Source organism: Gossypium hirsutum, chromosome D13 (genome assembly GCF_007990345.1).
Source record: "Gossypium hirsutum isolate 1008001.06 chromosome D13, Gossypium_hirsutum_v2.1, whole genome shotgun sequence".
Taxonomy (NCBI): Eukaryota; Viridiplantae; Streptophyta; class Magnoliopsida; order Malvales; family Malvaceae; genus Gossypium; species Gossypium hirsutum.
Window position 1 is genome coordinate 13,603,893 of NC_053449.1, and position 13,337 is coordinate 13,617,229.

Genomic DNA, 13,337 nt, shown 5'->3' on the forward strand with positions numbered 1-13,337 from the left:
ACAAAGGAAAGTAGGCTTGAAATAAAGAAATGTAAATGTTTGGTGTGGCAAAAAGTAGAAGGTAGTAATGACTAAAATTTGGGCAGTAAACAACAACAAAATTTCAAAACTAGCTTCTTCTTCTTTTTTTCACGAAATTTTTTTCACGAATTTTTTTTCAACTTGATATCCAATCTCTTGAGCTTGAATGGAAACTAAATTTTTTTTTTGAATTTTTTTTCGATTTTTTTTTTAAAATTTTTTTTGAATTTTTTTCGAAGATGCTACTATACCGTATTGTCGACAATGTCGATTCTTATTCCAAATTCGCTAGCTCTGATACCAATTTGATACGAACTCATTTCGTGATTGATTCGAGTCGTTAGTGATGCCCGATCGTGAATTGAGTAGAATAGAATCGTTTCGGTTTAAAGGAAACAAAATAGAAATAATGGCTTCAAACAAAGGTAATGAACAAAATAGATAGGAAACAATAACAAATTAATTGGATAAGACCGAGAATGAACCAACAAATAAGGGAATTGTTGACCCGAATCTCAAAATGGTACTTAGGTGTTTAACGGTTTAAAGAAACAGCAAGAAACCTTGACCCACTATCAACTATGATAGGAACCAAAGGTATATTGAACACCACACCAAAGGTGATAAGTTCAGCAACAAAGAAAAGATGGACGCCACAAGCAATGCTTGATAAGTCAAATCAATTCCGAAAGAACAAAGAGAATTGGATAGCCCACAATTCAAATATTTCATCTATATTCAGCAAAAAGTTTTTCTCTCTATGGCTGATTACATCTATTTATAATGCTAAAACAAGGTAATCGAATGGTCAAAAACATCCACTTAATGTGCCATAAAAACTGATGTCTTTTCTTATTCTTTGAACCAAATAACTCCTTCCATAAAATTAGTTTAATTCAGCTGATTTGAATGTCTTTAATGGCTTAGAAAATGACTCTTGAGTTGTCCTTGGCTAGTTGAATAGACACCATCTCTTAACCAGCTCCTTAATGACATTCAAAGGCTTGATTAATTTCTCTTGAAAGCTCCAAAAACGGCTGGAAGTGGAAGAGTTGCTGCTGAATTTTAAAGGGCATAAAATGCTCTTTAAAAACTCCTTTAATGATTTTTAAGCTCCCTTTATAACAGCCCCTTTAATTGTAGCTCAAAAGAACTTGAACAGCCACTTAATTAAATGTGTAACAGCCTTGAATTGTAACCACTATAAGCTAAAAAGTCACCTGTAATAAACACATTAAAATGAGTTTATTAAACAAATGAAAACACTTATTAATCATAACAAACATTAAACTTACTTAAATAAATGAACTAAAACATATATGCAATAATTATTCTAGCAACTAGTTTAATTAAAGAAGCATAATTTAAAAAAAACTTAATTTATGCATCAATAAATAATCCTAGGAACTAGATCAATTAAGAACAACACTTATTAAATAAAGTTCAACAAAAACACTTATTAATTAAAACTAAGATGAATTGAATAAATGTCCAGCAACTCATTTATTAAACTAAGATGCTTAAATGCATGGTTTTGAAATGCAAATTTAACTAACATGAAAGTTACATAATTAAACTAACTTGACTTAATTTAATGATGCAAACTTAACTAACATGAAAGTTACATAATGCATGACTTTATTAAATGTAGAACACATATTAATGATGTGCAAACTATGACATAATTAAAAACACAAACTAAAATAACTAAAAATTAATGAATCAAAGTCCTTATTTTCCAGCAGCCAAATTGACAAACTAAAATTAAAAACTTCATTTTGCACTTGGGCCCCTCGAGTTTGGGCCAATCTCGGTAGCGTCGAGTTGTGTCGTAACATGATGCGACCGGGATCGCATCACCTTCCTGTTGGCTGGCCTTCCAACTAATTCCTAGGTCTAGTTTTTGTCAATCATATTCATTTCATCGAGCATGGCCTGTTTCCATCCTTTTTGAGCTTCAGTTTCTTTAAAAATAGCTGGTTCTATAGTAGCTACATCTTTGCTTGCATAAATTTTAGTCAGTGGTTTGGTTCCTCTAACTGGCTCGTGATCAATGTCCATCTCAAGTTCACTCTGACCAACATCAACCTGATCAGTCATAAAGTCTTCAAATGTGCACTGTGGTTCATTTTTATCCCAAATCTAGCTTGACTTCTCATTGAATACAACATCCCTACTCACATAGTCTTTGTTGGAAATAGGATCCAGGATTTTATAGCCTTTCTTGACACTACTATAGCCCATCAGGATGCCTGGTTGAGTCTTCTTGGCCAACTTGTCTCTTTTCACTACTGGAACATGTGCATAACATATGCATCAAAAGACCCTCAGGTGAGCTAATGATGGCTTGAACCCAAACCAGGCTTCAAATGTTGCCTTGGTTGGTACTGAAGGTAAACAGCAGTGTTAACTACCTCAACCCAAAAATTCTTAGGCATATTCCTTTCAAACATTAAGCATCGAGCCATATCTATTAAGGTTCTATTCTTCCTCTCACTAACACCATTCTGCTGAGGTGTGTAGATGTTGGTAAGCTGGTGCTTGATGCCTGTTTCATCACAAAAGCCCTGAAACGTAGCTAAAGTGTACTTTATGCCATTATTAAACCTTAGTGTTTTGAGCTTGCAACTTGATTCTATTTCTGTTGCAGCCTCAAATTTCCAAAATACTAAGGCCACTTCTAACTTGTGCTTTAAAAATTAAACCCAGCAAAACCTTGAGTAATCATCAATGAAAAGGATGAAATACTTGCTACCATTAAAATACTGTGTCTTCATAGGGCCATACACATCAGTCTAGACTAGCTGTAGTGTTTCTAAGGCTCTTCAGACCTTATTTAAAGGAAATGGTTGTCTAGCTTACTTTTCTAGCTGACAAACTTCACAAACATCCTCTTTTTCAACTGATTTTGTGAAGTTTTCAACCAAGTCCCCTTTAGTTAGTTGAACTAGAGACTTGTAGTTAGCATGGCCTAGCCTCTTGTGCCACAGCTTGGATTCATCTAAAACAGTTGTATAGGCATTGTTTGAAATTTTGTTCCAGTCTATAATAAAACTTCTATTAGTCATGGTCACTGACATAAGTTTGAATCCACTTGGATCACTAATTAGGCCTTCTTTTCCTTTGAATACAACCGAGTATCTTTTTTTTAAGCAATTGAGCAATACTAACTAGATTTCTTCAATTTCAGGCACAAACAGGACATTAGAAACAAGTTTGGTACCTGTAGAAATGTCAATCAACACATCACCCTTGCCTTCTACTTTGATGAAGTGTCTATTGCCAACTTTTACCCTTATTTTGAAGCTTATATCTATGTTCTTGAAGATAGCAACATTAGGGGTCATGTGGTTTGTGTAACCACTATCAATCAGTTATCTTTTTGTGGCTTTTCTTTTGGCAGCTAAGCAAGAAAGTACAAAGACTTGCTCTTCTTGGTCACAGCCTTCTTCTGCCACTTGAGCTTCAACACTAGGCTGTTGAGGCTGGTTTTGCTTCAGCTTGCCTTTATTTCTACAAACCTTCTCAACATGGCCCATTTGTTTACAGATCTTACATTGCACATCAGGTTTGAACCAACAATTTACTTCTAAATGACTGAGCCTTCTGCAATGTGGGCAAGGTGGACATTTTCTTCTTGTACCATCTCTTCTAGGCTTGTCTAACCAAATCTTATTCCCTTTGTAGCCAGAGGAGCTCGAGGTTGGTCTGCTCTTGGCTTGAAAGACACCTTCTTGATGCTCTTCCTGTCTACTGGCTCTCCTTTGCTCCTAAGCATAAAGAGCATTGATCAGCTCAGTCAAAGTGATGCTTGACAGATCTCTTGAGTCTTTAATGGATGAGATCTTAGCTTCATATCTCTCAGGCAAGGTTGCAATAACCTTTTCAACTATTCTTGTTTCACTAAATTGGTCCCTAAGCAATCTGATGTTGTTTACAATAGACATGATCCTGTCTGAGTATTGCTTCACTGTTTCTTCTTCCTTCATCTTCAAATTTTCAAAGTCCCTTCTCAAATTCAAGAGTTGTTGCTGTCTCGTTATTTCATTTCCTTGAAACTCCACCTTGAGCTTATCCCAGGCCTGTTTTGGAGACTCACAAGCCATGATCCTTGTGAAAATCACATCAGACACACTGTTTTGGATGCATAACATGGCCTTGTATCTCTCGGCTCTATCATCTGAGTGATGCCTAATCTGAGCTACTGTGGGATTGGCTCTCAAGGGTAGTGGTTCAACATCCGAATTGACAACCTCCCACAAGTCAAATGCCTGCATGTAGGTCTTCATTTTTACTACCCAAATGTTGTAGCCTTCACCATTGAACACTGGTGGTGGAGCTAGAGAGAATTCGGATGAAGACATGGTTTTTAAGATTGAAGAATAGCAGGTCCACTAAGAAAATGAACTCTTGATACCAATTGTTGGAACTATAAAATCAGATTGAAAAAATTTTACAGAGACTTGAGCTTTAAGCTTCAAAGTCCTGTTGAACAATCAAACAAAATTAGGCAAGAACTTTGAGAAAAGAAATGTTTAAGTAAAGACCAAGAGTTGAAGAAAAATTCTGAAAGATTTCATTAACTTGAAATGAGGCATAATGCCATTACATATACCAGACAATTTGCTGGTCAAAATGATACAATCTCAACTAAATATCTACCTAACTCCACTAAGTAATCTTGAAACTTGATAAACATGACTTGCACACTTAGTAAAGCTGTTTTATTAGCTCAAACATCACCAAATTACATCAAGTACATTAACAACTTAGTTCTAATCTAACTAAGTTACAAAACATCAATTGAAGTAAAGAAAAAAATAAAATGAAACACAACAGCAGCATGAGCTTCAGCTGCACCTGCATGGCTCGGATAGCTTCCTTGCTTCTTTATCTGCATGGAGGCTAACTTCAACAGAACTCAAAGTCTGTCAACTCATGAATATTCTCTCTCATCATCTCTAATCCCCCTAAAGGCCATAATTTTGACTAGATTCAGTTTTAGTAAATAGCCAAAGTGTGGTTTCGTTTAGTATCTAAAACCAGTCCAATCGGGTGAAGGGTCACAATGGCTTGACTGCATGCATATATAGAGCCTTCACTTATAAATTGGTAGGTTGGGTTTCTATTTCCTAAGCATCTAACAACTGAGAAGAAATGGAGAGTCAGGTGTGTATTCCTGATCACTTCACTGGGGTTTCTTGGACCCATTGATAAAAGGGAAGTCCATGATGACCCTTACTGAAGTGTTTGGGGGAACTCTGGATGGCGCCTGACACTAGCTTCAGTAGCCTTAACTATAAAGGCAAGGCTGGTGGTCACTAGCTTCTTTAACTTCCCATCGTTAATACACTTTGTAAGATCTGATGCATGGGTCAATCACCATTTTGTCAACTACCATTGCATTGTTTAGTAGATAGATTTCAATGCAATCTCAATCTCATGAATCCATGTGTGCCATTAATAATAATAAAAACTTGCCTTAGATAATAATGGGGGGTAGGCAGGAGGTTGGTTTATTTTTGTTTCTCTATCATTATAATCGCAGTCCTCTAGATCGACAGAAGTAAACCAGTGAAGGATAAGACAATCCTTATTCAATTAGACATCCGAAAAAGAAGAAGAAAAAAGAACTGAAGTCATTCATGTTCAACAACAATGAATGCTACCTAAGTTTCATTTCCTTCAAAATCATTTTAAAGAAAAATAAACGGATACTAATTCTAGCAGTAAGTGGTAGACTTAATAATTTAGTTTCATTACATTACATCAGTTCTGTTATCTTTTTATATTACATCCACTCGTTAGTAATTTATTCAATCAATCTCTTCCTATATGTTGCTTTAATCACAGTAATCATATAGCATTTTCCTCTAACAGGTGAGAGCTGAAATAGAACAAACATTGGTTGACTAAGTTTAGGAAGGATTGGCTTCTTTTGTTTGAAGTATCAACGTAAGGATAACTACAATCATAACTTGGAAAGCAAGTTTCACATCAAGGTTGAGATTTAATCCATGAATACCTCCACTTTGATGAGAGAGCACTAATTCTTACGGTCTCTCTCATTGGGAGAATGGCAAGAGGATGCATTCAATACCATCAGGAAGTTGACTGATTTTATCATCAACCCAACTAAAAATAGAAAATATCTTATCTAAAGTTCAATGCATATGGACCGGGCTTAACTGACTCAGCAGACCGAGCCACTAGTCCCAAATGTTTTTTAACTTTTAAGATATTTGTAAGGGTTTGAATGGGTTGGTATAATCTTTAAATCAATTTTAATTTAGTTGTGAAATTATAAAAAGGAAAAGTTAATATTTGGTATACTGGCAGCATATTTTTTTTATTCCACAAGCACTCTTACAAAAATGATCATGTATCTCTTTTTTTTAATATTTTACTATATTCCTATAGGGCGCTTGTCAATCCTTAACTCTGCCTCCACTGCTAGTGTACCAAATATTTTCTTAAAAAATATTATTTTTATAAAGCAATAAATATTATTTTGAGGATATTATTGGCATTTTATACTTTTATATATAATCTAGAAACATACATATAATAGGATTTGAACCCAAGACATCAAAATCTTCGTTATCTCAATTTTATTATTTCATTTAATTATTATATTAATTTTTTATATTTTTACTTAAAATTTTCATTTATATCATGAATATCTGAAAAAAAATTGAAAATGTTAAAAGAAAAAGAGTTGATCTTTTAAACCCATCACAGTGCTATAGTGAATTTGGATATAAATAGTAAAACATACGTGAATAATGAATATCTAAATTTAAATTCGTTAAGTAAAATTGAATTATATAATAAATATATGAACATTAATATCAATATTTGTGTTGAGACTTTAGTTAACTATTTGTTCATTCTTATGTTTAAATAGATGTCCAAGCCGGCTTTTAAATAGTAGTCTTAACATGACTTTAAGATACTTCAAGTACAGTTAAATATTGGTGTTTTTTACTTTAACATTCATGTTTACTTTCTTCATAAACGACTAATTCTTATAAAATGTTTTACCTCATCATAAATAATGGTGACCGAATTTGGTTGCTAAAGAACTTGGAGATTGACGTGCCTTATCCCTTGAGGTTTATATTTTTCCTTTAAGCATTTATTTTGGTGATTTATCAGTTGATTTTACTTAGCTTATAAGGTTGTATTTTGAGATAAATATTGGAGGTTTTTTATCCAGATTATTTGCACTAAATTAATGAATTTATCTTCACAAAATTTGCTAAGAGAAATGGTTTCATTTTGCTTATAAATTTATGAGTAATTTTGAAAAATCATCGAATTTGAAAAAAATAAATAAATTAAGCTATTGAAACTCTCTAAAGATAATTATATTAAAAATGAAATAATTTCTCTTAGCAATATTCATTAATTTTTACAAATATAATTATATTCATATTGAATATTTTTATATTATTTATTTTTAATATAATTATCCTTCTTTTATAATTCCAAATTTAAATTTTCTTAAATCAATTATCTATTCAATGCAATTATAAATGCTAATATTTTGAATTGATGAAAATGATAGCATTTGAAAATTCTAAAAAATAAATAAATGAATTATTTATCCAAGACTTGCCGCTTTGAACACCATCATCGAACACATTCGGGGCCGGCTTCACACATGACAAAGCCAGAAATTTAATATTGAATGCTGAAATTTAGGAATCAATAATAAAAAATTTGTTTTAAAAAAAGCTTAAACTGAATAATTGATAATTAGGAGGGACCAAAAATTGATATTATTTCATCTAACACATTCCATTATGGTTGATTGTACAAAATACTCGTTGGCAAAGAAACAAAGCTGTAAGAACAGCTTGTAGAAGATTTCTTTATCTTTCCATTGCTTCATCTGTCACATGCATATATATGTGCGTATATGTATACATTTACAACTGATAACAAGTATAGTGGTGGCAATGATGGCCATTGTCAACATGGGAACAGTGTAAAAGAGGGCTCTATCTCTATCTTCCTGCTACTAAATCTAATCCTTTGTAATTTCTCATGGCACCAAGCTAACTGATCTGTGCTTATTTTTGACACGTTTAACACTCTGGAAACCAATTTCAGTTCAACTTGGGCGATGAACAATGCATAATCTAATAGATTCCCTTGATGTTCTTGCCTCTGGAACTTCTTTATTATGCAGTTTGTGCCTCTCTGAATTTCCTTAAGCCTTTTCTCCTTCTGCAATATGGATATGAAATTTTAGAAACTTGGATGCCCAAAACATGGAAAAAAGAAAAAAAAAATTGTATTCAAAGAGGTTTGGGAAGCAATCAAACCTTATGAAGATGTGTTTTGACATCCATCAAGAACTCAAAATCGATAGGTTCGTGTGGGGCAACCTGAGACCGGAGGGCCTTGGAGGTTGAATTCGCTTCATCTTTATCTGCTCGGAGGAATTCCCGGAAAACAAGCAATGATTCTTCAATGATGTCTTTTAACATCTCACATGAGATTGCATCATCCTTGCACTTTGAGCAATCATCTGCAACATCATTTCAATGTGCTTTGCTTAAGCTTTTGTGCTTTAGGGTTAAAAGTGAACACAAATGTTGGAGAGACCATACATACATATTACCTTTGATAACCGGAACTTGAAGAAGATGTCGAACGGAGCATCGGCTGTAAGTGTAATTTTCGACTCTGTGTCCGGTTCGAAAGGGTTCATCCTCTAGAAATCTTTGCAAAAGGACTTGAAAATGTTGGAATTCCTCGGCAACTTGGTTATAGTGATGAATGGCAAGGCTGTTATCACAATCCAACAGTTTCTTCACTTGACCAAATTGCCAATGCAGTATTGCCCAAGAAAGGCATATTTGTCCAACATAAACTGTCTCAAAGTCCTTGTGCAAATCCCTAATCAACTTCATTGCTGGTTCAGCTTCAGCCTTCCTTTGTTTGAATGACAATGCTTTATGAAGTGACTTTGCTGGTGCTGCTGAAGATTTCCCGAGTGTGCTTACTTGAATTGGAACATCTTTTAGTTTAAGTAAACCTAAATATAAAAACCAGATTATCACCATCTCATTACAATATTCGTTACCAATCACAGACATCATTATAACCACACATTTTAAGGTCAAAAGGCATTAAAAAGAGTATAATATGATATGGATATGCACCTAATAATGGCATCAATCAAAAAGAAATTGGATACATATTTGTTAGTAAAATAAAGATGGGAATAAAGACCCACCAAGCAATTCAGATTCTTTTGAAGGTTCTCTTTGTGGAAAGGAGAAAGGGGGGGGGGGGGAAATAGCCTCTACAAGGTTAGTAAATGAGAAAGCCAGACGGCATCTTCCGATACTTGAAGGCCTCCGATTGTATGAGACAACATGGACCCACAATTATTTTTTATTAATGGTCTAGAATGATTGCTATTGTCAAAAGAAATAGGTCAAATTCAGGTTTCGGTCCCTCTATTATACTTTAGCCCTTGGTATAATTAAACCGTCTAATCATGACCTCAATCTATGTACTCTTTGGGTTTTTGTCATTCTACATTTAATTTCATCAACCAAGTTAAAGTGAAATTGATAATATTGTTAACAGACTTGTGTTAAACTTAATTATGTGTTATCAATCAGATTTCAATTTTCAAACAAGTAAAAGGACTAAATATTTCTAAGAGTAGAGGGACTGAATTTCAAAGTTCAAAGAGCATAGGGAGTGGAGGAAAAATTAAACCCAATTTAATCTCTTTACTTAATTAATCTAAAAAAATAAACTCTTAACTAATCAAAATTCTAGTAAAAATGTTGACATAGACTTTCTTTAACATTTTAATCAAAATAGTTAATAGTGAGAAAGAAAGTGGAGTTGGATTGAGTAATGAGGTTATAAAAGTAGAAGAGCAAAAATCTTAAAATTAAGCGCAAAGGACCCTAACCAAAAAGTCATTAGACTGGAGGGTTCAGTCAATCCTCCTAAAGTTGACATAGTAATTCCCATCTTTTCAACAATAGCAAAGTAGTATGAACTATGAACAATTTGTTCAACTTCAGGTGTTAATTATAAAAATAAAACTTAAATCAAGAAGAACAGAGGGTTAATTGGTAAGACTTACTGATTGCATGCATGGTCTGGGAATTCAATATGTCAAGTTTCCTCATTTTATCAGAGTAGCTCTTGTAAACCTTTTGAATTTCACCCATGTGATGTTTGTGATCATATTTTTCATCAATTTTCAGTGGCCCTAGTTCTTGCACCATCTTTGGGGACTCAAAATCTTCTAAAATAGTTGCAAGTCCCCCAGCTCTTGCAATTTTCACTTCCATTTTCAGCCGGTCGATCAAATCATCATCTTCTTCTTCTTCTTCTTCTTCTTCTTCTTCATCTTGCATGTTTGGTTCTATGGTTTTTTCTGGGGAAGCAATTGACTCTGTCTCGGCGCTTAAATCTTCTTCAGAATCATTGACTGGCTCTTCAAAGATTGTTAGTTCTTTATGATCTGAAATCCTTGTGTTGCATTCATGAATTTCTTTTCCCGTGTTGTCTTTGTGACATTTTCCGGAACACTTATCAACAACAATGCTCTCAAAAACGTCTGCAACATGTTCATTACCTTCCATGTCACCTACTTGTTTCTCAACACTACTTTCAACGCTTGACCTCCCCACATAATCCTCAACTGGCTCTTCTTGTTTGATAACTTCGATTTGCTTCTCAAATTCAAAAAAGGAAAACCTCAAAGCACATTCCTCTGTTTTTTCTTCAAAAACAGCATTTGTTTCCTCTGTTTTCTCCGCTTCAACATAATCATTTGAACCCATAAAGAACGCATGCACAGTAAAGCTCTTTGTTTCTGGTTCTTCAACGAAACCACTGACACCTGTACTGCACAAAAACTCATACTTGCTCGTGCTTGCCACCATGGAAGAGCTCTCTGTTTCTCTGTACCCTTCATCAACATGATCATTGCTGCGTATTTCATTGAAGTCATCAATGTTTGAGTCCGAACCCTCAAGAAACCTACTGGTTGAAAACCTGGAAAAAGAAGCCAAACAAAAGAAACAAAGAAAATCATTAACTTAAAAGGAAATAATCAAAAAAATAAAATAAAACTTAAAAACCAACATAAAACAGAGTGTTCATTACCTGAAGAAGGATCGAATGAGCTTAGAGAGAAAAACCCAGAAAGAAACAAGGACTCGAAACATGTTTCGATGCAAAAAGCATAGGCAAAATGGGTTTTCTTCAACAAGATAAATCTGTTGGTACCCATTGATTCAATCAACCCTCTCATTTCTCGATCTTAAGCAAAGCTAAAAGGGAAGGAGAAAAAAAATGAATAAAATAAATTCTCTCACGTCAAAAACGAAGTGGGACGGTCCATGACTGAAAGGCGAGATTTTTTTTTTTTGGCGAAAACATTTAATAAATGATTTCGACCACGATTTTTATGTTTTCAGGACATGGTAGCTGATTAGCAGGCGTTACTTACTCTTTCCATCTTAAATTGATATACATATCTTTTTAGTTTATGCATCAATTATTTCGGTATTTTTAGTATGCATCCATCATTTCGTCTATTTTGATATATTTTTGTTTATATTAATCGCATTGGTGTATTTTGCATCATACTCGTACAATATTTTGATAATTTAAATTAATATTTAAAATTCATTTATTTCTATTATTTTAATTTTTATAATTACATTTTTAAAAATTAATCATTAAATTAAGTTTTTTTAATTTAATTATTAGTTTTAAAATAATATATAAACATATTTCTAAGTTTGTAATTGAGATAAGATGATGTCCGTTTGTGATGAATGATTGGAACGAGTCGAAATGACTCTCCTATTTACTCCGGCGAAGAAGAATCAAATTATCACTATATTTAATCTTTTTTCTACTACTTCTTCCAAGTACCGGATAACTCCAAGAGTTGCGGGTTTTTTCTACCAATTGGAGCTCTAGGTAAGTATCTAATGCATACTCTAACCAGAGAAGGGGAAACTATGCGTCTTTGGGATCTGCGTACTCCTTGGTTAGAACCTCTAAGAGGTCCCAATGGTTTGGACTTGAGTAGGTTGAAAAAAGACATACAACCTTGGCAAGAACGACATCCTGCGAAACATATGATGCATGCTCCTTTAGGGTCTTTAAATTCTATAGGTGGCGTAGCTATCTAGATTAATGCAGTTAATTATGTCTTTTCAAGAAACTAGTTAGCTACCTCTCATTTTGTTCTAGGATTCTTCCAATTCATAGGTCATTTATGGCATGCGGGAAGAGCTTGCACAACCGCAGTAGGATTTAAAAAAGGAATTGATCATAATTTTGAGCCTGTTCTTTCCATGACTCCTCTTAACTGAGATAACTAAGATAGGAGATCCAATGCTTAAGGTAGGAATCAATTTGATTACACTATATATATTGAAAGAATCAAGTGATATTTAAAAAGTATTTTGTTTTTCTTTCAATTCAACTCATTTTATATCTATTTTTTTTTCTGGTGCAGCTATTCTACCCAGTCGAGCCATTACCTTTTATTAATATTAAGATTCTTAATTAAGAAGTCAAGAAAAAGTAATAAAAAAAGAATATATTCATCAAGCAAAAGGAGAGAGAGGGATTTGAACCCTCAATAGTAATTTGTTTCGAACTATACCGATTTTCAAGGCCGGAGCTATCAACCACTTAGTCATCTCTCCAAAAGCTAATTTCAATCCTATTTTTATTTCACCGAACCGAACATGGCCATAGAGTTAGAAAGATATCGTGTGTGAACCTATAGATCAATCTATTTATCTATATATATAGATAGATGAAATGCATGGTCCCAATGATTTATAAAGTTAAAGCCTTAAAGTGCACCGAAATTTGTACTTCAAAGCTTCTTTTAATACTTAATAATAGTTTGATGTCTGAAAATATGGACATCACATATATAATAAGGGTAATTACATGTTATTATTTACTATCATGTTAGGTTAGCCCAAATTAAAAGTGGTCTAATTTGGTTAAAGTTTTATTGGGCTTTAATTATTAAATAAAGTATGAATCAAATTTGTGTAGATACTCTAGCAATTAAGTTCTAATCAATTTCTAATTAATGATGAGCTAACTAGGAATAAGGGCTAATGTGCCAAAGTTATATATATTAGGGTTATGGCCCCCAAATTACACACAAGATATCTTTTCTAATATCTCATCCTTAGGAAAGAGAGAGCAAATATTCTCTGAATTTCTTATGTGCTAATTTAAAAAATCAAATCTCAAGATTCGAAAAAACTTCGAAGAATTCATGGATT

The 13,337-nt window shown here is 33.5% G+C and overlaps 1 protein-coding gene across 1 annotated transcript; it reads right to left on the reverse strand.

Moving 5' to 3' along the window:
- Positions 1-7,782: 7,782 nt before the first annotated feature.
- LOC107918668 (uncharacterized) lies at positions 7,783-11,514 on the reverse strand. The gene is made up of 5 exons (XM_016848252.2): positions 11,176-11,514; positions 10,145-11,064; positions 8,654-9,070; positions 8,355-8,560; positions 7,783-8,256 (listed from the first exon to the last, which is right to left on the reverse strand). The coding sequence occupies exons 1-5, from the start codon at positions 11,235-11,237 to the stop codon at positions 7,999-8,001; spliced, it is 1,863 nt and encodes a 620-aa protein (XP_016703741.2). The 5' UTR covers positions 11,238-11,514; the 3' UTR covers positions 7,783-7,998.
- Between the last annotated feature and the right edge of the window lie 1,823 nt (positions 11,515-13,337).

Coding starts and splice junctions, on each gene's coding strand:
- LOC107918668 (XM_016848252.2), bottom strand. CDS start 11,237: ATGTTTCGAGTCCTTGTTTCTTTCTGGGTTTTTCTCTCTAAGCTCATT. Junction 11,065..11,175: donor CTCATTCGATCCTTCTTCAG/GTAATGAACACT, acceptor TTCTTTTTCCAG/GTTTTCAACCAGTAGGTTTC. Junction 9,071..10,144: donor CCAGACCATGCATGCAATCA/GTAAGTCTTACC, acceptor TTTTATATTTAG/GTTTACTTAAACTAAAAGAT.